Source organism: Lissotriton vulgaris, chromosome 8, assembly GCF_964263255.1.
Source record: "Lissotriton vulgaris chromosome 8, aLisVul1.2, whole genome shotgun sequence".
In the NCBI taxonomy this organism is placed as follows: domain Eukaryota; kingdom Metazoa; phylum Chordata; class Amphibia; order Caudata; family Salamandridae; genus Lissotriton; species Lissotriton vulgaris.
Window position 1 is genome coordinate 1172714930 of NC_141696.1, and position 25412 is coordinate 1172740341.

At 44.9% G+C, this 25412-nt stretch overlaps 1 protein-coding gene across 1 annotated transcript in view; it reads right to left on the reverse strand.

Annotated features, from left to right (window-relative positions):
* Positions 1–4677, reverse strand: part of INTS6 (integrator complex subunit 6) — a 462066-nt gene extending 457389 nt beyond the window's left edge. The window contains exons 1-3 of the mRNA XM_086935031.1: positions 4261–4677; positions 4050–4127; positions 1375–1524 (exon numbers count right to left, since the gene is read on the reverse strand). Of these exons, the coding sequence (XP_086791157.1) occupies positions 1375–1524; positions 4050–4127; positions 4261–4371 (339 nt within the window). The 5' untranslated portion in view covers positions 4372–4677. The remainder of the gene's footprint in view (positions 1–1374; positions 1525–4049; positions 4128–4260) is intronic.
* Positions 4678–25412: the final 20735 nt, after the last annotated feature.

Sequence of the window (25412 nt, forward strand, 5' to 3'; positions counted from 1 at the left end):
TAGCATGAAAATTCAAAAATGTCCTGTCAAACTCTAAAGGCAGGGAGCGCATTCGAAATTATGTAAATTCTTTGTTTAATCCCTTGAACACCATATTGGAATTTCCAGCCTCATAAAAAGGTCTACACCCTTATAACTAATTCATGTGCTATAGGCACAAGCCACAAATGTTTACGGAAGTGACCCACTAATATTTATGAAAAATTTGTACTAATATTAGAGGAAGTATCTTACACAGGAATGTGCAGACACCCGAGAAAACAAGTATGAATGTGAACATTGTCCACGGCTGTCAAATATCTCCACCTCAAGTGTGACACCTTAATCCACCACCATGTCTTGGCTTTTTGGCCAGCATCACTTTGCATTCTAGACCTTGAAAATTCTACTACAAGTGTGGTTTTAAATATCTAGCATGCAAAATACTGCTGTCCAAAAAGCAACTCGGCAACAATTACCACAATTTACCCTGCCTTGGATTGAAACCATAGTTGAAAACTTCTATAGAACACAATATGTGAGGGGTGTGTAATAAAAACACTTCTGAAAAGGCTTATAAATTATTAAAGGCAACTCTGCCAATTTTCATCACCTTGCAGCATTATCAACAAAGCAACTTTATATCTACAAATGAAACAAAACCAATGATTGAGGTTTTGAAAATAAAATAATGTACTAATCTGTTGATTCAGGAGGATGTCAGTCAATACTAGTGCATCTAGAGTAAGTGTTAAGCCAAAAATAATATGCAGTTTGAAGTAATTTGAATATCTAAATGGGAAAACAAGTAGCAATGAACAAATAAATGCCAGGTAAGAGTAAATAGTTAATTAAGGCCATAAATGTCTACAATCTAGCTTAACAAAAAATACCATTACACAAGGTAATCACTATTTGTCAAGTGTGCATTTTGGTTCCGCCTTATTCCCTACACACAGTTTATGCCTCTAGAGTATTCTCCACAGCACTGAAAACTGAATTAGCACACGCAAACCAGGCTGGCTACTACATTCATATTACAACTAAAAGGAGGCGGAGAGACTGGACAAAAAAAAAAAAGTAAAAGTACAGCAAAACTAGTGGAATTCTAACACAAAACAAAAACAGAAGCAGTCCTCTTGTGGGTAAAATATATTGCAACACGTGGGTAATATATATCACAAACTAATTGTGCGTGCAAAGTATTTTCAGCTTGTTGGAAAATGTCCCAGAGGTACTGTTTAAACTGTCCTCTGTGCTTTACTATGTGTGTCAATGAAGGTTAACTGTGCGCTCCATGTACTATGTTTTTCTAAAGTTTTGTTCGTGGGTTATGATCATTATATACGTTTTAAATTCCCAGAAGAGATCATTTTGTGTCCACATTCAACCTACCTGCCCATAGTTGTCTATGCCCGTTACTAATCTATTTAAATTTAATAAATCAAAAGCGGTCCTTAGGGATTGGCCAAGAGTCGTGAGTCCTACAGCTTGAAGATGTTTCAGTTCGTTCATGAACGTTGCATGGTTTTCTTTCCAACCAGCCTGAAAAGAGAAATATACAAAACTTATCATTGAGCTTTTAAATGGAAAATGAGGACACGCGCCATTGCATTTTTAAATCTAACATAGTAAAAGTATTTATGAATCAATCACAGAAATAATCAATAGGCAGCATTACAGCATTTGCATTTAACAGAAGTCTTAACTACTAAGGGCTTGATTACTTCTACCTTGGAAAAACTACCACTAGTGGCTAAACAGGTATTGTTTTCTAATATATGATACCACTATATACTACCACAGAAAACAAATTCAAATAGCCACACCGCTAAATAAAAAAAAAACAGAAGAGCTGGAAAATACACAATATTTGTAATACCATTCAGGGGGCATGGGAAACAATGGTTATTCATTTTAATGAAAGAGTTGGACCAACTGTCTCACTCAAATACTTCCCTACCGATTTTGAGGTCTATTTAATGGAAAAGGAGAAGAGGCGTTGACAAATTTAGTCTTTGACTAAAATGAATTACTGTTTTAGACGGACTTGATTGCAAGACATCTTTATTAGCCAGTAAATATTACTTAGAGTCACTGGCGGAATTCCCTGCAAACTTTAGAAAAGGAAAATGGGAGACAATCCTAATGAACATACTTGTAACCATAAGAAGACTTGTGTACTTTTTGGTACTTTAAGAGAACATGACTTTTACAGCAGTTGGTTTAACGTACCAGCTCTGAAGATACCTAGCCTTTTGTGCAAAATAAAATAACTGGCAGTACCTGGCTTAAAGGGGGATAGGTTGGCTCTCGTTGGCAGAAAAAAATATTGGACTTATAACAATTCGAGGCAGATTGCTGCACCAGTGGGTGCATAGAATTAAGGATTTCGAATGCCTACGTTGCAACCTATAATGCATCAAAGCACAGTTATATCCATATAGTCTATAACAAATCAGGCTAGATCTAGGTATGAGACATATAGCTTTAACCTAGCAAAAAACTACACAATGGGTACGTACGTTGGTGGAGCCGTGTGCGTGGGGGGAGGGTGAAGTATCAAGAAATATGTGCTTCAAAGAAGAAAAGATGAAAGTAAGCCAGATTTACAGGTGGAACAGGTGATGGATATGAGCTCATCAGAGGAGGTCCGGTAACCATGTGGTAACCCGAATAATGGTTTTGGACAAGGAAAGTAATTGTAAAGGAACACCTGCTGCTAGAACTGAGTCAAAGTTATTGCTGCTGGCGGTCAAGAAATTGAATCAATTTTAAACCAACAACATGTTTCTTAAACCTGGTGATGCACTGTGGGCATTCAAAGATGCATTGGGAGATGGTGTCAGTAAAGGTTGCTGCACTTGTGAAAACGGTAATTGCAAATCCCTATTTGAAGTCTCTGCTCTGGTGACAAATACACTGCTGTTGTCCAAGTGAATATATCACAAGTAGTCTCTTGCACTAAACTAGAATCTGTAAAAACAAACTGAACGGTACTTAACATGTTACTTTTTTGTCCATGGATTTCATATTTTTATGCAAGCACGTTCACCAAACAAAAAGCTACACTATTCTTAAGGGCTACAGCACCTCACTTTCACGATAACAGTAACAACTGTCAGAAGTAGAACTAAAGTGCTGACAGCAAGCTAGGGACTGTACAACTTCAAACCTGTGGCAGCTTCAATATATAGTTATTGAAACAGCCCTGGACAAGAACGGATGAAGAACCAGTATAAGAAAGTAACGAAATCATTTGAGCCACTCTATGAGTCGGGATGGAAACTGTTTCAGAATGTGGTACTGACACCAAACAATACAGATGGAATCAGACCCATAGTTAGGACTATTGTGCGTTTAAGTCTTTTTGCCTTGTGGCTCAAACAGTAGATAAGTATACAAATGCCCCAGAGAGCAATACTCCGTTTGCCGAATAAATGTCATCAGCCGAGTATGCAGGCAACCCACTGCTCTAAATGCACAGGTATGGTGGCCACGTTATAAATTTCCTAGCACCTCTCTGTATGAACGATTTAGGTCCACCGTTGAGACAACAAAGCTTGTTGATTCTTCTGTCTCACTGAAAGATGAATGTTATTTAACAGGCTTGGACCTACAAACAGCAGCACCGCCTTTAGAGAATATACAGTTATGTTCCCCCACTGCAGTTGTGTTTTTGAACAGTTACAACCTTAAAAACATGAAACATAAAAAAACTGCAAGAACTGTATTCAGGTGAACTTCGGGCACGCGTGCTGCTGTCAGAAGTAACACTAACTCTGGGCCCAACTGCACTCTTATGGTGTGCGGGGGGCGAAACCACTACTGACAGCCCCCTGCCCCTCCTCGAGCCCTTTCCCCTTTAAACATAAAGCGGGACTGTCAGCGTTAAGTTGAATAAATATCCCCCACAGTACATTGCTGCACAGCAGAGGAAAGCAAGATGTCGGCCATGTTTGCGTGCGGGACTAGCTGCTCTCTATTCCCCGGCTTCCCCGGTGGAGGGGGCAGAGGGGCGACGGGCGGCCACTGACACAGCCAGCTGGGCCAGGCGGCGGCGGGTTTACCTTAATCCCTAGCGGCGGCTCCTCGAAAGTGACCAGCATGTACCTGTCTCCTCTGCTGGCGGGATCCCTGGATCTCAGCTGCGGGAGACGGGGAGAACAAAAACAAACAAGATACGGCGTTACTCGAAGCGCCCAGCCTGCACCTCACGGCTTGTCCGGAGGACAGCTGCCCTCCTGAAGCCAGGCTCCCCTCACCCTCCCGGTTCCATACCTTCATGAAAGTCTCTACTGCGCCTTTGGCCGTGTCCAAATAGGAGGTGCCCAGGTAGCTGCGCTGATTCATGGACGCGGACGTATCTATGAGGAAGAGTAGAATGGGCATAGTGCTGGCAGCGCGGGGCTCCCGGACTACATGGACTCAACACGCAGTATTTTAATATTAGGAGCTCGGAGTCATGGTCGACTCTTCCCAAAGATAAGTCTATTCTCCCTACACGCCCTTTGTTTTTAAAGTAGGACCCCTTCCAGCCCACCGCCAGGGTCTCTCTTTAGTTATATAGGAGGTGGAGGGGCTGCTGGGGTGGTTTGGGCGGGGAGCTGCTTTTTTGTTCTTTATTAGTGCGCTGTTGATGTTTCACAGAGCCCCACACACTGCACTGACTCGCGCTCTCGATTCCCTCTACTGAACGTTCCCCCTCCTCGCCCCTTAGTTTTAAGTCAGGCAGGAGGCGCAGCAGGCCCTCCCTCCGCCGACACGTCTCGGCCGCGCCTGACGTCCCCGCCCATTGGACCGCCCATGCCCCGCCCGCCGGGCACTAGCCAACTGTCCAGGGGAGGAGCTGGCCGGTCATCGTGTTAGAACGCGGGCGGTTGCAGAGCGGAAAGAGTGAGGAGCATTAGGGGAGAAGAGGGCGGGTTTTGGTCCATCGACGAAACATTGAGGGCGGTCCGAACACGCCATGTCGTTGCGCATGCGCAGGCATTGTCTTTCTTTCGGCTCGCGGACGTCGGTTGAAGGACGGGCGCACAGAGCAGGGAGATCGGAAGGGTGCGGGTGGAATTCAATAACAATTTTTCTCTTGAAAAAGTGCTTAAACATGATTTAAGCCAATATGTACCTAGCGGCGGCGAGGTGCATCTTTATATTTAGTGATGTTCAAGGCGGACGGAAAACAACCCCTAACAATTTCCAATACGTATGCAGGGTCTGCCTGGGGAAAAACGACGTTATGTGGCCATTGTTTGTTGGTGCGGAGAAAGCTTCACATATTTGGGCTTGAATGTATTTTGGTGGTGCGCATGTTGGTGTTATTTCGTGAAAACTAGTTATCTTCTCGCAAGACTTATCTGAAACTGGCGATCAGGAGCTGTGGTGAGGGTGGATTGCGTCATGCAGCTGACTTTGTATTTTCCTCTATCGGGGCATACCTCGAGAACGCAGTTATCACACGCGGTCGCTCGTTTAACGTGGAGATTGTTGTCTACCCGCTTTTTTAACGGAAGGTGCTTTTTTTCTGTACTGTCTAGATATATGCCCGTGTTTTGCGGCGTTGTAGACTGATGTTCCATGGGTGCACGTGTTTGGGTGGCCGTTCTTTGTGCCATCGACATAAGTATTCCCTGAGGACCTTACAAGGTCAGTGGGTGGTAGCCTCTCAGTCCTCGGTTGTAGTTAAGCGGGCGGTCAGGGTGCCTTTGTTTAAGATTGTGTATTGGGGGTGTTGAGAAGAACTTGAGTCAGCCTCAATGTTGCTGGAGCGTTTTGCAGTCGTTTGGTGTTGTGATCAAAGTGTACTGTAAAAAGACGGGCGGGCGTCTTTTTTGCCTGGCATTGTTTACTGTTCTGTACACTCATCGAAGGCGGGTGCAGACAGACGTTTTTAAAACTTGTGGTGCACTTATGGTTGTTGCTGAGATTCTTTTCTTGTTAAAACCTGTTTTGATGGTTATCGCCCAGTTGGAGACCGTGGGTGCCTTTCTGCTGAGCTCTGAGGGCATCGGAAGAGAGCGGCTCCTTCCCACTGTGATAAACCGTCCACTTTTGCGCATGAGCGAAGCATTTCCGACCCATGCATGTTTTAACGTTTGGTGTGTGAGCATTTTTTTCTTCATCCTGACTGTCTTTTTGACGCTGAAAACTACTATTTTGAGCGGCATTTACAAACATATGCCTCTTTTTTGTTGACGTATTTGGATGGAATTTCTGTTGAAACTTGTATCCTGTTAACGGCGAAAATACAGCTCTGAACTTTTAAAGCACTCCTATGTGTAGGTGTGTGTTCGGCTGATCTGCAAGTATTCGATCACTATTTTCCTGACCCCAATTATGAATCATGGTGCAATTACTGAGGTGTGGGGCAGAATAATCGGGTCCTGTCAGTCTAAACTGCACACACAGTTCAGATACGCCAATACGCTTGTTTTATCCAATTGTCCACTGTCACCACAAGTTTATTCAGTCGACGCACTAACCTTTCCAGTTGAGGTGAACCTTTGTTCAACTATTCAAAGAAGTGTACCTCAAAGGATATACTTTTCGGGGATTGGCTAATGTGCTGTACGACCATACTCAAATTGACACTTGTCTATGGGTGTGCTAATTGAGACCCCATGATATATATTTTTGCAACACCTATAAGAACCCTAGTAGTTTATCTGTATTGTCTTTTCAATTATGAAACGTATTGGCAGTTGCTGGTCATTTAAGTAGTGTGGCGTGCGATGGTTATATAAGAATGAATTGTGATGTATCGTTTCCAGTTGTCATTCCGAAGAGAATTGCTACTGCTTAACTGTATAGTAGCTAATCAATTCTTTATCATGTCGTCATAAAACTGGGATTAATTTTGCCATGTGCAGCATCACTTGTAAACAATATGGGGCCATAAGAGCTTCATGTTTGTTTCTCTTCAAGGAGGGTAAATCTTCCTGTGTTCCAACTTGATCCTGAACTGGCCGTAGCCTACATAGTGGCTAGCATTCTTGCATCTTTGTGTGTCCCATCATGGTCTTGCTTTGTTCTGTTGCTGCCCTCTCTACCATCCTTTTCACACTTGTGTTGTCTGACATTTGATCTTTATTCCTGCATGTCTAAATCAACCCCATCTTGTGTTCCCATCCTGGAACTTGTTGTGCCTTTTATGTCCCAATACTATCCTAGTGTCATTCATTGCCTGTTATTACTCCAGTCTCTGTCCTATTATATGTTGGCCCCTGTCCCTACAATACCTGTCACCTTGCCTCACATTTGCATTTCCAAGATGGGTGATGAATTAAGAATGGTGATGGCCACACTGCATAACTCAGAGACAGCTATTTTAATATAGCTTTGTCTAATTGTACTGAGAATACCTATTTGCCCTGAAATCCTATAGTAATTAAGTTGAAGTTATTGGTACAATACAAAATGAAAACTTGCATGTTATCGTGCTGTATCTTACCTTCTCTGTTTACCCACCCACCCCTTTGTCCCTATTCTACTTTTCTATCAATCTCTTCCTCTCCCCACTCTTATCAACCTCTTCTCTAAGTCATATCTTGCTGTATATTGTAAATGAAACTGACACCAAGGAAACCAGCATGCAAATCCAGGTAGATTGAATTATTCCTTTAAATTGCAACAGTGTAGGAGCCCACAGCCTGTGCCTCAATGAGCCAGGAAAAACTGCCTCAAAACGACGTGCAAGCTTCATCAGGGAAGCTCAACAGGTCTCAAAACTAAACCTACAACAGGTTAAAGGTGCGTGCATATCAACAACGTTGCTGGTGGAATTTACCTTTTAAAACAATACCATGCTGTGTGGGAAGTGCACTGTGTCCTGAGCTGCTCTAGAGTGCAGCACATAAACACATGCCTGCACGGACATGAGTGGAGAGGAACAACAAACGAGACGCTGTTGTAAACTTTGCGCTTATTTTCAGTCAAGTTTATTAGGTGCTCCTTCAATGGAAAAGATGTGCTTAAAAAATATAACGATAGCATCCTTGTTGGGGTTAGCAGTAAAATCAACGCAAACTCATGTAGGAAAATAATCCACTAACGCCATCTTGTATCTCTGTGACAATGGAAGTAACTCAAACCGGACTGCAAAGTTTAATGCTATCTTATGCCTAGCTTCTTCAGGGAACGGCACCGGCTGAAGTGTGGCTCATGAATACTCCAGTGCTTATCAGATAAACATGTAGCACAATCAGAAATACATTTGAAGACTTGAGATTCCATGGCTGGCCACCAATAAAACTGTTTGAGAGCTTAACATGTACTGCCCATCCTCGAAGGCCCCGTATGTGCCTCCTTGATAAGCAACTCTTGGGTTGCTTAGCACACACCCATCTCACAACCTTTGCCAAAACTGGTTCCATGCAGCCTCGACCCACAGGCTGTGAAACATCGCTTGCACCTTGCAAAATATCTTCCACAAGTGCTACCATGCATTCCTGTGCATGAGTCCAAAAAAGTGTCATTCTGCATAGGCGATCTGGACCAACAATCCACTGTGATGTTCTTCCCGCCAGGAATATACTTAAGTGCAAAATTATATTTTTGTAATTTAGACTGTAATCTCACTAGGTGTGTAGAGGCCTTCCCCGAGCCATTCCCATTCAGCAATTGCAACAGTGGTTTATGATCAGTGAACATGTCGGACTGAGCCTCAAATGAAATTCTTAAATCTTTCCACATTCCATGAAATAACATTTGGACTAACGGTGTGCCCTAAGTTGGAGGTCTTCAAACGTATTGATGCCAAGACCCTTTCTTAAACTTTTTTAGGCATAAGTACCCCCTTTTGACAAAACGTTCTAGCACCTGATACTCCTCATCAACAACCATAAACACCCCCAAATTCCCACAGCAAATAATTTTTACGGTGGGGAAATATTAATCGGTGTTTGGAAAACCGAAGGTCAGTGGGGGTGTAGTCAAAGGTGCAACTAAAAACAAAGGGCCTCATTTATGAGGAATTGGCGTAGGACAGTGCTGCAAGTCTTGCGCTGCCCTTTGCCGATGTGAAAGGGCAGGAACGTACCGAATTTATGAAATACGGTGCATTCCTTTTACTTTGTGTTGACGCACAAATTGCTGCATTGCACCAGCATAGGCAGGTTTGTTTTTGTACAGGAAGGGGGTAATCCTTCACAAAAACAACCCAGAGAGGCGATTTCGGCTAAGCAGAAAGAATGAAGAAAAAAAAAATTCTCGTTACGCCTTTGCTAGGGAGATGGCTGTTTTTGGAGCTGTCCCCGGATTTACCTGAGTTTGTAAATAGGGGGCAGCATCAAAATCCATGGTGGTTGTGTGGGAACCCTGTGGAAAACCTTGATGCAGACTAAGGCAATGCAGTTACTTGTGCTGCTAAGTGTTACTCCATATCTGAGGCTTTGCAGGGTGACTTTGCACCACCTCATAGGTATGGTTGAGACGCTTGTCCGACTGGAGCTTCAAAAAAGTGATGCTTTGACGTCTCAAGCCTCTCATAAATAACCCCCAAAATATTCTGTATGTTTTTTAGGCGTATACATATAAAATAATGGGCAGCGTAATGAAAAATAAATTTTAAAAAGTTGTTACTCAGTGGGAAATGCACTGTAGTACATTAAGAAACCTATATTAGTTGATGCACTGCAGAGGTCTATGTGCAGCCACAGAATTAAATCTTAATTAGTGCACTGGAGAATAGTGACGTGTATTTTTAGTGCTACAAGGTCACAGCCTATGGCAGAAAGCACAGTGAATATGTAAGTCATTATTTTACATTTGCATTGCCTACAGTGAAAGTGCTGCAAAACATGCAAATAGTTTTAAAATCAAATGGTGCTTCCAAAATGTAGATTTTAGTAATGCCAGAGCGTATGTATTGTATTTTAATTGCATTTATATAGCACTTACTGCCCCTGACGAGGCGTCAAAGTGCTTTTTCGGCGAGTAGCACGCTACTACGGGACCCATAGAGGATGAGTATTGAATTAGTATTGTGAAACCTGCAAGTACATTTTAAGTGGTGGATAGGTTATTCAGTTATTTGGATTTGGAATGATAGCCGAAGGATAGAGGAGGACAAAGGTTTGTATTTATATAGCGCTTGTTGATGCACGATATTCAGGAAGCCTACAAAGGATTAGTGGTGAATTAATATGGTGAAATATGGAGTAATTTCAGTGGTGGATATTAGTCAGTTACTTGGAGTGAGAAGGATAGCGGAGGGATAAAAGGGGAAGAAAGATTTGCATTCACATAGCACTAGTTACCCCTGATGGGTGTTGAATCACTTTTCTGACGAGTAGCACGCCACTCCGGAACCCATAAAGGATTACTGTTGAAAATTAGTATAGTAAAAAAAAATGAAGTAATTAGAGTAGTGGATGTTATTTGGGTAGTATATTAGGTTGTTCATTTGTGTGGTTTGAAAGGTGGGTATATGTTTGAATTTTGAGATGGTAAGTATTATGAGGTGTTGCGCTTTGAAGATCTTGTTGGCCTGGTGTGTGTGATATGTTTTGCTTTTGAGGAGTAGTGAAAAAGGGTGCTGACGTATGTTTCATGCAATGTATTTAGTTGTGTATTGTTTGTGAGAGGAGGATGTGACGTAGAGGGGGTGGTGATGTGTTTGTGAGTAGAGTGTATGTTGTGTGTAGAAGGGAATGACGTAGAGAGAGTGTTCATCTTAGACTGGTTTGTTGCAAAAGTTGCAAAGTAGTGTGTGTTGTGCAGGATGTTATTATGGTAGAAGGGAGAGGAGGGTGTTTGTTGGACAACTGATGGAAGGATGATTATACGTTAGTGATAAAAGGAGGTCTGTTGGGTGTAATTATAGCACAGAGTGTGTCTGAATGGGTTGTAGGTATGTATGGTGTTAGTGATGAGTGTATTGGTATAGGATAGAGTTGTGTACTGTTTGTAGGTGATGATGGATATGAGTGGTAGTTGGGATAGTAGGGTGTGTAGATGTGGTTTAGTTGGGTTTGTAGTGCAGGCTGGTACATTAATCTGTGCATAGTGTTGTGTGTGGTGTACATTTGGTGTGAGTGTGTTGCTCTTTTTGTGGATGGTGTGGGCTGGGTATTGCTAAATGAGAAAAATTGCAGTATTTCTTGCCCTAGTCCCGAACAGGCTCAAACAGGAAACTGTCCTTGTCCTCTCTGCCCGAAACAGGCAACTGCCCTTCGGCTCGACGCCCGGGCTGAGACTCCCTAATCATGGCCCTTTTTATAGCCCTAGTAATCAGGTGACCCCTTCAGCCAATGGGAGCCCTAACACTATCCAATCACAGCACTAGCCCTAAAATCTAGAGCCAATAGGAGATCAGGACCTTACAACCAATCTTAGCCCTAGTCCAAGCACCCAATCAGCTCACAAACCCTGATCTCTATGTTGTATAAAGGCTCTAGCCCTCCAAGTAGTCCCACACCTAGTCCAGCAACTAATAACACCAGAAGCCCTAATCGCTACTTCCAATTAAAGGTCTAATCCTAGCCCCACCCTACTCTCAACAACCAATAACCTAGGAAGCCCTAGTCCCTACTTCCGATAGAAATCCTAACCCTAGCCTTACAATGATTGATTCACAGACCCAGAAACCAATCGGAACCCTCAAATACCCAACCAATGAGGACATTAACCCTAATCCAATAGAAGCACCAGATACAACCACCAATTAGTGTAGACATGTACTGCTTAATTCAGACACTCTGTTCATCACCACCCCCTTTTCTGAATCGTTTTTGGCCACCATAGGTGTGGCAGGGTATACTCAGACATGAGTCCCTTTCTCACTGCACCATCAGGATTCAAGCAAGCCGGGCCGAAGACGGCTGAAATGCCAGAAACCGGTCCCCGGTAGCTTGTCTCCTTTCTGGTGAAGAATTGGCTTGGTAGTTTAGTCTGCCCTGTTCCCATGATGCACTGGGCCAGGGACAGACTGATTTGCATATAGCCAGGTTCTGAGCTGGGATGGTGCAGTGAGATAAATAACGGTGATGGATCAAGCCCTGATCTTTAGACTGGGTAAGAGTGGTCTGCTTAATTCAGACACTCTGTTCATCACCACCCCCTTTTCTGAATCGTTTTTGGCCACCATAGGTGTGGCAGGGTATACTCAGACATGAGTCCCTTTCTCACTGCACCATCAGGATTCAAGCAAGCCGGGCCGAAGACGGCTGAAATGCCAGAAACCGGTCCCGGTAGCTTGTCTCCTTTCTGGTGAAGAATTGGCTTGGTAGTTTAGTCTGCCCTGTTCCCATGATGCACTGGGCCAGGGACAGACTGATTTGCATATAGCCAGGTTCTGAGCTGGGATGGTGCAGTGAGATAAATAACGGTGATGGATCAAGCCCTGATCTTTAGACTGGGTAAGAGTGGTCTGCCTAATTCAGACACTCTGTTCATCACCACCCCCTTTTCTGAATCGACATGTACCACCATGGAGAAGTGTGGCTCAATGCTTAGAGCGGCAGACCTTGATGCAGAACGCTGGCCAGGGACCAGGGTTCGATTCCCGCCTCGGCGGGTTTCGGGCTTAAAGTCCTCTGACCGGATATTCTCGCCTCAGTGCCGATTCTAAGCATGGGTCCCACGCTGCAACTCTGGGCAATAGCTTGCTTAGTCTCCACAAAGGCCCCCTGATACACAAGGGATGCCTGGTTTCACCATGGGATGCCCAGGAGTGGACACCCCACAAGGAAAAGCCAGGAGGGGTTCCCTTGTGGTAGGAGTACAAGCGCCGGGATGCCTCCGGGTCACTGTTCGCGCTATACAAATACGCCACATTTACATTTACATTCACTAGCAGACCATATAAGGTCCCATTGATCCCAGACAAGGTTTGCTGGCCAGGGAGTTGGAAGCTGCTTCTCCTGTTCAGAATCTCCTAGGAGACAGGCAGGCTCAATCCACACTTTGAACTTCAGCAGGTAAGGTCCTCACTAGTTTGAAATCTAACAATACTGTTTGAATAAAACTTAACTCCCCCTGCTGGCCAAAAAAACGAAGCGCACAGGCCCTAGTAAAACACAGTTTAAACCGCTCACAGAAGCACCCTCTGATGTAGAAAAATCCCTGTTGCTGAGGGGGTATAAAAAGGTGATAAAATATGCAATTACAGGCAGGCTAAAACAAAAATTTTAACTTACAACCACAGGCATAAACAGTAAACAAAGTGAAAATCGTTTTTAAACAACTTTTCGTCTTGGGAAAAGTCGGCACTAGTCTCTCTTTACCACTTCCTGGACTCTGCTCACTGCAATCTGGGGCACAGGTAGGCTGCAACTCACAAGATGGAGGAGAATGATTTGGGGTGCACCCAGCAAGGTCTTAAGGGGCCTGGGCAGGTGAGAGGAGGAATCAGACTTGCCTGGTAGCTGAATAGCCAATGGTCTGCTGGCCTGGGGGTGGGGGCCGGGTAGCTGCTTCTGTTCAGAATCTCCTAGGAGACAGACTGGCTCAATGCACACTTGGAACTACAGCAGTCCAAAGTTCAACATAACTGTCCCTTCAACACATCTTAAGGGGTACTAAGGGCAGTGTAAAAGCAGTTAAAATTAAAGGCAAGCACTTCAAAACCCAGTTGTTAACTCTTTGCACTACCACTCAAAAAAACAAATCTTTATCATCACAAAGCTTGGAGTGATTTGATCAATTAAAGCCATGACTGGCTCCCAAGCACATTTGCATTTAATTCAGGCACCCTGGCACAAAAGCTTTTCACAGCACTAGAGACTAAATTGATGAAACTTCAACTGATCTAAATTAGCATCCCAGGGTGGCTGTCTTTTTTTCCAAACGAAAGCTAAAGTTTTGGATCGCAGGCACAAGTGAAGCTGGGGAATGTGACCCCCCTTCCCAGGACTCTATGCCTCCCCTCACCCCCCCCCCCGTGGTTGCGCCCCACATATTGAAGACGCCCCACAGAATGAAGACCTCTACCCTAAGTCAAACGTCTGTGAATTCACCTTGCACTTATCAGCCCACAGCATGCCAAGTTCTTTAAACCTACCAAAGCCATCATATAAGATCTTGTGCTCAGTCAGCGTCTTTGCAAAGTTAACCTCATTCTGGATGCCCTGCATCCCCACAGTGGCCTCAGTTTCCATCAACCTTTGAAAGACGCTGGCTGTGGCAGCCAAGCCAAAAGGAAATCAGTTAACTATGGCAGTAATTTAGTTCTTAAGAATGCTCATCCAAAGGGATTTAGTGGTATGCAGACTTCGGATCCAGAAGGGAAAAGTACTTAGCATCACCAATGTTTGTTAACAGATTATTGCACCTTGAGTAGAGGGTGACTCGTAACAATAATCTTGATGCGACTGCAAAGGTCAGCACAGAGCCTAATATAGCGATCCTTTTTGCGTTCAATAGCAATAGGGTTCACCCATTCTGAAGACTCGGCATCTTTAATAATGCCATATTTTACCATCTGACCAAGTCATTTCTTCAATTCTGCTCTCTCACTTAATGGTACTGGGCAAACCTGAGTGACTGGCACTGCTTTCCTTTTTTGTTTGGTGAGATGAACATAGTTCCTTATGCGCCTAATGGTATTGTTCAAAATTTCAGGGTACACTTTGCACTTGCTCTCAACAGCTAAATGCTGCTGAACTTGCTCCAATGAAATGGGAACATTGGACTACCTTACAGGCCGGTCTGCGCCAGGTACTAGCATAATATCAAGTTCAGCTTGATCTTGCCACCCAACAATGAGTTTCCCTTTAGTATCCACATGAATCTTGGTGAAAACACTCCTGCCTTAGCATTATATCCTGCTCAAAATAGCAAAGCATGTCTGTCTTCTTCCCCATAAGCTTTGGGATGGATATTGTTCCTCCAGAACTACAGTCCCACCCCAATGTGCCTTAAACAGTGTCTGAAATATTGATTGAAGCTCCAGAATCACAGATCCTTTTGATAGTGAAGGATCCACCTAAAAGAATTTGACAGACTGGATCCTTAACATTGCCACTCAAACCAGTATTCCCCCCTCAATTTAGAACAAAATTAGAAAAATCCTCCTCATTCATAACTTCAATACTATATACTTTCATGGGATTTTCCCCCCATTTTACATACACAATAAAATGACACATCTTACATTTAGTGCGTTTGCCCACAGCATGCCAGCGTGGAACGTTGACCAAATGTGATTTGGAACCACACCTGTAGCAAAATTGGTTACTTTTGGGAAACATCAAGTTGGCATTTCTTTCCTAGCTCAAACAAAATCTACATGTTCCGACTCCTTGACAACATTCACACAGGCTGAACTATGACCACCCTCGAGCCATAGCCCGTGTGAAACTCACTGAGCTTTCAATGCTTTTGGCTAAACCCAGTACTTCATTCAATGATGGATCCCTGTAGTTCAACATTAATTTTCCTTGAAAACCAACTGTAGACAAATTGTGCACGTAAATAAGTATCCAAGGATGCCCCAAAGTTGAAAGTCGCTGCCAGCTACCTCTGTGCCGAAATGAACTCTTCCACTGACTCGGGGAAGAGGTGTAGCGCAGCGGCCAGGGTGCCTGACTACGGGGTTCACGGTTCGGTTCCCGGTGCCGGCGGCAGGTTAGCCCAGCACCATGTGACTGAGCAATAGCTCGCTTAATCTTCCCGCCGGGACACCACTTTGGAGGTAGCTGTGCGCTTTACAAATACTGTTATTACATTTCATCAGCAAATAGGGTTTTTGGTTCCTCCGAAAATGTGCGCTTAACACTAGCAATTGCTTCAGCAAGTTCATTGGAACTGCTTTGCGAAGAATATATTTGGCCGAGATGGCTGAAAAGAATTGCTGCTTTATGCTTTGAAGTAAACTCTTTCACACCCATGGCCACCATTAATTCTGAAAAGACCTCAGCCATGAAGCCCACTTAAAAGGAGGTTTCCCTGGATGCTGTAAAATGGAGTAATGTCAGCCAAATTTGTTGCAGCAACAGATGCCATAGTTCTAGTTACAAAAACTGATGTGCACGCAGCAGTATACAGTATCTGTAAATAGCACCTGTACCTCAAACTGCACAGAAGATATGGTGTGGATCAGGCAACCATACACTCAATACTCCCAAGGTCTGCCTGTCACTGTGATGCATACCCCGTGAAATAGACCAGCACAAACAGCAGTAAGATAATAGGCACTGAAGCCACTTAGCTGCTGCGATGAACAGCCTGCAACCAGCTGAAACCCCACTGGGCTGAAAGCATGCACAAGAAGGCCGTAGCCCTAAACCATCCATATGGGCTTTAATGAAGAACGGACTCCAGGAAATGGCTCGCACACACTGCCAGAGCGCCTCTGCTGCTGCTCTGTGAACAACCAGCTGCAGCTGACATTCCAGATGCCCGTTGTGTTGCCAGGAGGAGGCAGAGGACCACTGACCCCAGGTGCACTTGTAGGAGGCCCTGCTCACACTTCCATGTGGTGTCCGTAGGCACCTACTTTTACCTTTTGTGGCTCCTGCGCAGGACAGGATCACAGGCGCTCTTTCGGTAGGCACTGCCTATGTAGCACCCATAGGTGCTTACTTTAACCGGTTGGCGATCTGCTGCACGGGATGCCCTTTGTATTGCAGGAGAGGGCAGAGTACGGCAAGCCCCAAGTGCTCTTGCAGGAGGCCTGCTCACACTGCCCATGTCGTTCCCGGAGGCACCTACTTTTGCCGGTTGGGGTTACCGCTGTGCAGGTTAAGAGCACTCTCTGAAACCTCAGACTTGACACTAATATTTTCATCAGGGTGTTTAAGGAAGCTGAGCTACCCAGCATGTTGTCTCAGGAGCAGATCTACTCTGCAGTGATACTGTTCACTCTCCATATTGCATAGCGCACGAACGCACAGAGCACGAACGACTGCCACTTTACACCAGCGCTCTATTTTAGGAGATTAGTATTGCATATAGAAGAATTGTAGGCTGCTTGGAATCATTTTAGAAACTTTTACCGATTTTAAAAATCACATGTTGTAAATTGTGTTAGTGTAAATATTTGTTACTACACTGATCCAGCGCATTTGCACATATCCCCAGCACCTACCCGACCCGCCAGAGCGGAGGGAATAGGGCACTTGGAGCCGAGCACCAGCCGCCATCTTGGGGCTGGGTCGGGACGCGTTCTAGCTCTTCTCCACTTCCTGGGAGAGAGCTATTTAGTCCTCGCTCGGCTAGGATGCGCAGCGGACGAGCGCAGCGGGCGTGCGCCTAAGACAAGCCCGTCTGCGCCCGTCCGAGCCAGATCCGGGCCCAGGGCCACCACCCCTGCTCCGGCAGCCATCCAAGACTCTACACCTAACCTACGCTACACCTCCGCACAGCTGAGAGCTGAACCCAGGTTTGGATAGGTCATGCCAAATATTACCACCTTTTAAACATTTGCCATCTACGCCCATTTCGTGTGTAGGCTGCGCTTTTACCCTTCCACCTCCTTTGTCCGCGACCACTACCACATTGTACTCACCTGAAATTACCAGTGCCCTGCTCGCAGTTGATCACTATTATAGGGCAGCACTGATTAACGCACGTTCCCTCCCCCAACATAGCTTGGATATTAGGGAGTGTATTCTCAACCAGAATCTAGATATTCTCTTTGTTACGGAATCCTGGGGAGATGAGGCTTCGGGCCCTGACTTTGTTCTGGCCACCCCTGAAGGCTACTGTGTGGCCAGACAAGACAGAATTTCTGGGCGAGGCGGAGGTTTAGCCGTAATTCATAAGGACACTTATCGTGCAAAATTCCAGCCTATTCAAAGCACTACCTGCGAAGCTTTTGCGTTTGTTATCAATCTTACGCAGAGGCAAGCTTTCAAAGGGACACTTCTGTACAGGCCACCGGGTTCCCGCACCAAATTCTTAGCTGAACTTACAGAAATAACTGAACTAGTAATAGGATCCTCGGACTATACGATTCTAGGGGATTTTAACTTCCCGCTTGAAAACCTTGACAATAAAGACACAGCCCAACTCATCACGGATATGCAGGCAATAGGGCTGCAGCAATTGGTGAGGGGCCCCACGCATGAGGCTGGGCACACACTGGATGGCCTGTTCACAAATAACCCGGGCATTGATCTGTCAGCGGTGCTACCTCTGGTATGGTCTGACCACCAAGCTATTATTTTTAGGATTAGACTGTCACCCTCCAAATCCTCTCAGACCAAAATCCGGTCGTCAGTGGGGACGCGGAGGTGGAAAAACGCAGACATTCCACACCTCACTAATCTCCTTATGACATCAGCCCCAGAAAGATCATGTGATCCTGAAACCATGTCCACTAATTTTCAAGATTGGATCCTGAAGGCAGCTAATCAAGTTGCACCTGTAAATTTTTATCGTCCAAATAGAGCCACTCCATCTGCCCAGTGGTATACAGAGGAGCTGCGACTCCGTCAGTATTGCAGAAACTTAGAAAGGCGCTGGAGAAAGCATTATAGCCCCCCGCTAAGCAAGTCTATAAAACAGCACTGGCAATATATAAGAAAGCTCTCATTACGCAAAAGAATATTTTTTTCACTGGCCAAATTGAGCAAGCACAGAACTCGGCCAGAATGCTTTTTCAAGTGGTGAGCTCTCTTTCTAATTCTCCAACTGGACCTACAACTGAGAATTCGTAGGAATTCTGTAGCTCACTGGCCACATTCTTCACCTCTAAGGTGATGGATATCTACTCCACATTCTTCAAAGAACCAGTGGGAGGATCCATGGACCTATCCATCCATCCAGCGCCCACTCACCCTCTCTTCGCACAGTTTCGGTCAGTCACTGAAGATCAGGTCTGCACGCTTGTTGCTAAGATCAAATCCGGATCTCCGCTTGATCCATGTCCTCCTCTCATAATGAACCAACTACATAACACCATCACCCAGCCGCTCACCGATATCTGTAACTCCATCTTCAAAACCGGTGTCTACCCTGAGATTTGGAAGAAGGCTATTGTCAAACCTCTGCTCAAGAAGCCTTCCCTAGACCCCACCGTTACGGCCAACTATAGGCCTATTGCTTGCCTTCCCTTCCTGGCTAAAATCGTAGAGGCCATTATGAACCAACAGCTGTCAGAGTTTATTGAGCAAAATGGACTCTTGGATGACACTCAGTTCGGGTTCCGGAAAGGACACGGAACCGAGACAGCGCTGATAAAGGCCTCCGATGAAATCAGACATATTATAGATTCGGGAGGAGCGGCAGTGCTTATTTTGTTGGACCTATCGGCGGCCTTTGACACGGTCGACCATGTCATCTTGGTCGACCGTGTCGCAGCCCTCGGGATTAACCATCTGGCAAAAGAACTTATAGTTTCTTTCTTAGCTGACCGTAAGCAGGCAGTCAAACTGGGTAATCATTACTCACCGACGCCTGAACTGCCTTGCGGGGTCCCTCAAGGATCCTCGTTAAGTCCGACGCTTTTCAACATTTATGTCGCGGACTTGGCGAGGGTCATCAAATCTTATGGGATGCGTTTAACCACCTACGCAGATGACACCCAGCTTGTGCTGGCGGTGCATAAGAACGGCCCAGTGGTAGCAGCTAAGCTTCAGGAGGGGTTACTGGACATACAATCATGGATGCACAGTAACTGTTTGAAGCTTAATGCGGGGAAAACGGAGGTGATGACCTTTGGTAATATCTCTCCAGAGTGGTCCCCGACATGGTGGCCCAGTCAGATGGGCCCTCCCCCGGTTCCAGCCGCCAAGGTCAGGAATTTAGGAGTGATTTTTGATAGCAAGTTATCCTTCGGATATCATGTTAACAAGGTGGTCTCTGCGGCATTCTTCATGCTGAAAAAGATAAAAAAAACTTCTGCCGTATTTACCAGCATCTGCAGGAAAAACACTGATTACCACCTTAGTGTTTTCCAAGCTTGATTATGGAAATGCTCTTTTTCAACACGCATAAATGCATCCTGAACAAGCTTCAATCTGTCCAAAATATGGCAGCACGGATACTGCTCAACAAACCCAGACGCCACTCCACTTCGGCAGCCATACGCCAGCTCCACTGGCTAAGAGTGGAGAGCAGGATCAAATTCAAAGCTTTGTGCATTGCCTATAAGGCCATCCATCAGACTGGACCGAAGTTCCTAAAGGAGGCATTTCAGGTGTACATTCCTAAAAAGAACCTACGATCAGCAGCAAGCTATCAACTGTCTGTACCCCGCACAAGAACGGCAACATGGGGTGACAGACGATTTTTGGTAGCAACTCTAATATTGTGGAACTCACTCCCCTTAGACATTAAAACTGCGCCAACCCTGATTAGCTTCCGCAAGGCTCTGAAGACCTGGCTCTTCGATCAATAATATTATTAATATTAACCATCTGGCAAATAGAGCTTACAGCTTCTTTCTTATAATATCGTGTCCTGACCACTGTATCTTGGAGTATCTCATATCGCCTAGACACCTCATGGTAGTAGTTGCGCATTAAAAATTCCATAAATAAATAAATAGTCCTAAGTGTGGCTTCACCTCTCCAGGGTTGCGGGGTAGTTGATATTTCTTTTACTTTGGGCCTTGGTATTACAAATTCTGACAGAGAATATAGGAAGTGGGTGAGGGGGCAGGAAATGGTGGCTCTGCTCCAACCCTCTTACCAAAACCAACATCAATAGACCGGATGTTGGAACGAGATGTCAGCGCCATCAGCAATGAATTTGAAATTGCTCAAAGAGAGCAGAGACTTTCTCTGAATCCAGGTGGTGATAGTGGGACCCACCTAGCCTTACCCCCATTCTTATCTGGATACGTCTTCTGCTCTCCCCACATATTGTCTTGAATCTTGCCTGCTCAGGTGCCCAGTGTAACTTGTAAGTACACTATAATTTTAGAGACCAGTATGCCTGCCCTTGTGACAACTAAAAAGGCTGCTCATCAGAAACCACCTAAGAAGACCAAACGAGGCAAGGGCTGGAAACAGACAGCCCAATCCCTTATGGTACTCTGCAAGAACTCTGCAACTTATCCACAATACCAAGCCCTCTATTGACATCACCACAGCATGAAAAAAATACTTTTATCGCTAATTGTATTAACGATCTTTTGGTTACTCACTTGGCCTCTTAGAAGAGAAGCTACACATAATGTTTAGTACATCGTTTTCTCCTTTTTTTTTTACATTTGAACAATTTAGAATCTAAACTAGCCCACTTTTATCCTAGTAGTGTTCACTGTTCATCCCAACCAGGCAGCTTTTAGAGCATAACCAATGGGCTGGACGCCATACCTAAAGCACATATCACCCCCCCCCTCTTTCCCCCCCTCCCCCTCCCCCATGGAATCATGCCCTCAACCCATTGCTTCTCCTTTCTAGTATTCCGATAACAGGTCCATTCCATCAAGTGACAATCTTACATCTGTTAACCACATCTGCGCTAGTTGAATTCTCCTTCTATGCTGAGATTTTAAAAAACTCATGCTCCATGACGAGCTGGGCTCGTCATCAGTGTGCGAGGAGGCTACACCATGACGAGCCCAGCTCGTCATGAGCCTGGAAGGGGTTAAGCATAATGTAGATAACTCGTCTACTCTAGTCCCTGGTCTTCCCCACTCTACGAAGGAGTAGAGGGCAAAACTTTACCTCTACAGCCGCCTAACCAACTTTTGGTTATTAATATCCCCCCCGATGCATGTTATACTTTGTTTGTAAAGCGCACGTACACCAGATTGGTTTCATGACACTACTCTCAGGGGTGCTTTAGTCCTGGGATGTTACTCGTATGCCTGTCTAAATAACCATGTCTCTTGGAGCCTTCCATAACTCATGAGTTCTATGAAGGAACTAATTTCTAGAGGCAGGGAATTCCAATATCTCGGGCCTAGTATGGCGAACCTTGTTCCACAGAAAGGCTTCAGTTTGAAAGAAGGTGAAGTCAGAAAATGCAAATGGGCAGATTGCAAATTGCGAGTCAGAGTGTACCTTTCAATTTATTTATTTTTTACTTTTGTAGAGTGTACTGTAACCCTGCGGGCATCCTGGCGCTAAGACATAGGGAGAGAGGTGGTGAGAGAAACAGCTGATAGGAGTGAAAAGCAGCTAATGCGGAGAATCATATAACTAAGTCAGGAATCAAACTTTAGGGAAGAGCCACATCTTACTTCTCTTATGGAACAGCATTATGTTCTGTGTGCTCCTAATTTCCAGGGGGAGACTGCTCCAAAGACGGGCAGCTGCCATGCTAAAAGCCCTCTCCCCTCCCCGGGTTGCTTTCTTTATCCTGGGGAGGCTGAGTGAAGATTACGTATGGGTTTGTACCATTGGAATCTGTCTTGGAGCAGCTTGGGTCCTTGTCCATGAAGTGCTTTGAACACTATACATGAGGATTTAAACAGAATCCTTTGAGACACTGGGAGCCAATGCAGCTCCCCTAGTGCTTGTTTTGTCGAGGAGCGGCGTGCTTGAGTCAGAGCAAGCGTAGCTGCTGCCGCCTGGATACTCTGGAGTCTAGCAATCAGATATCCTGGGGATTCTAAGAGCAGGGCATTACAGTAATCCAGGCAACTCAGTATAATGCTCCTAACTACCGTTGTTCTTGCCTAAACTGGCAGCAATGGTAGCACTTTCCGAAGTCCTCGGATGAGAGTAGAACAACCTCCCGCCAATTTGTTGACATGGGACTCCAAATTCAGTTTCTCATTAAAGCTGACCCCAGATTGCGTACTGTGCTCACTGGTGTAAGCGAGCCATCTGTGGTTATTGGTCAGAAATCTGTTGGCATTCCTCGGGAAATATCCCCCCCACACTTTATAGTGTAGAATCTGTTTTCTCGCTGTTAAATTGAAGCGAGTTGCCAGTCAGCCATTTCAAGCATACAGGCATGAAAGCTTTCCAGGAAATCCGCATGTTCGCCGTCCAGGGTCACCATAAGCTGGGTGTCATCTTCATAGTTTATCATGCTGATGTTATGCGTTTTAATAATCCCCAGCAGTGGTCTCCTATATGCATTGAACAGAATAGGGCTGATTGAAGATCCCTGAGGTACCCAGTATTCATTTTTTACAAACTCCGATTGATACGGAGGAAGCGCTACTGCTTGCCATCTATCAGATAGATAAAAGCGCATCTATCTCAATGTCACACCTGTCACTCCTAGGATTTCCAGCCTTGATAGAAGTATATCGTGGTTGACCGTGGCGGACCGGTCTAGCAATATTAAGGTTGCCGATTGACCCCTGTCGGCCCGCATTCGAAGGTTATCTAAGACGGTCACCAAGGCTGTGTCTGGTCCGTTACCAGGTCTGAACCCAAATTGCACCTCTTCCAATTTGTTGTTTGTCTCCAGAAAGAGGGACAACGCCCTACTAACCAGACATTCTACGATCTTAACCGGGTAAGGTAAGAGGGGCATTGGTCTGTAATTTTTGTAGCAACCTGGGTCCAGTGTGGGTTTTTTCAGGAGCGGTGTAATAATAGCCTGCTTCCAACTGGGCGGCACTACTCCATTGTTGAGGATTGGCATTACAGCTGATGTAGGCATGGGAGAAACTCTAATCAGAGTTCTTCCCTTATCTTGTGGGGATAGGATCCAATGGTGACCCTGAGGAAATTACTGGGGCCACTCTGTGAACTCCTCTTCCGAAGGTATCGGGAAATCATCCATGGTAACCTTAGGGACAGCCAAGTTAGTCACTGTCCCAGTTGTCACATCTCCCCCTTTTCCTGGTCTGAAGGACCGGATGGGGTCACATCTTTCAGGCCTTCCACGATTTTATTAATTTTTTTCTTGGAAGAAGGGAGCCAGCCCCTCTCACAACTCCTGAGTGAGTTTGATTTTACTGTTAGTACAGTCAGAGTGGGTCATGTCTCTCACTATCCTGAAGATGTCCCTGTATTTATTAGAACTTTTGAGGATGGTGGAAGCAAAGTATTGTGCTTTAGCAGTGGCTATTTCTCTTTTGTATTTTATTAGAGTAAGCCTCCAGCTAGCTTTATCCTTTTCCACATAGTTCTTCCTCCACTGTCTTTCTGCCATTTTGCAGGCCAACTTAAGATTCCATAGGTTCTCCGTGTACGATGGGGCTGAGGGACTCCCTCTTTTCCTAATGTCTTTTAATGGAGCAAGTTGGTTGATCTTCCTAGTCAAATGCTCGCAGAGGGCCGTATAGTTCTGTTACCTGTTTCTCTGGGTTTACCAGAGTTCCTATCTGAAATAGAGGGCCAGTTTTTGCCTTTCTTAGTAGTCCTTTCCAGTCCCTGCCACGGAAGGTCCTTTCTTGCCTATTTGAGGGCCTCATCTCATTTATAGTTTGCACGCTAAAGTTGACCAGGTAGTGGTCTGTCCATCCCACGGGCAGGGTTTTCCCCATAGTGATAAAGTCTTCCTCAGCGAATAGCATGTGTAAGGTGTGGCCTTCTATGTGCGTCGGTTCAATCACCCATTGTCTCAGGCTCAGGCTTGCACAGGACCGAGTGAGGTTGTTAAACGAGACTGTCAACAAATTTAAGGCTCCTACCTTTCAGGTACTTAAAGATAAAGCATCCCACCTTGAAGGCACATCTGAGTTATGGGGAACCAATGCAGCTTCCTCTTAAGGGGAGTGACATGTTGATGCCTATTTTCCTGAAGAATCAGCCTTGCTGCCTGATTCTGTACCAATTGAAGACAGTGGGTGAGATAGGCTGGAATACCGAAGTATAGGGAATTGGCGTAATCTATATGGGATATCACCATAGCAAGGACTGCCTGTATTTTAGCTTCCCGTGTAATGAACCTACCAATTTTCCTTATTTTTCTCAGCTGGAAAAAACACGATATCACAGAGCCAATTTTAGTCCTCATTGTGAGGTCACTATTAATCATGACCTCCAAAGTATCAATTTGGAGCTAAATCAGGGCTTTATATCGGACAAAGTACATATGGCTCCGCTCCTACTGTGGGTCAGCATCTGGACGAACCCAGCGGCAAAGCTATGTAGGATTATCATACTTGATTGCTTTGCACTTGATCAGGTCCTTTCTATTCCTTGGCTAAGCTATATTCAGGACATCTTAGGAACTCTGGGTCTATCTGCCTGGTTCTCTGAACCTAATAATATTCCTAAAACAGTAGAGCTAAAAGGAGCGTAGCACAGACTTACGAATGAAAACTGAGTTGGTAAAACATTCGGTTTCAACTTACTATCAATCCCTATTACTGGGCTTAACTGCTGTCTATCTGTCTTTAGATCTCACAAGATGGGAGAGAGATTTTCTTTTCGGGGCAGAATCTATTTATTGGTCACTGTTTTAAGAAAATCCCCCTGATTCTGGCGAAAACACAGATCCGATTTGCCCTTCTGATAACAATTCTGCACTTTGCCTTTTTGTAAATCGTATAGTTTAGCAGGCAAACATTTTATCCAGCCCCTTTTGCGCAAGCTAGGTTTTCGGCGATGTAGAGTAACTGCTTCACTTACAGTTTTTAAGCTTTCATGAAACTTCATACTTTGTGTGCGCCTTCCTGAAAGCAGCCATTT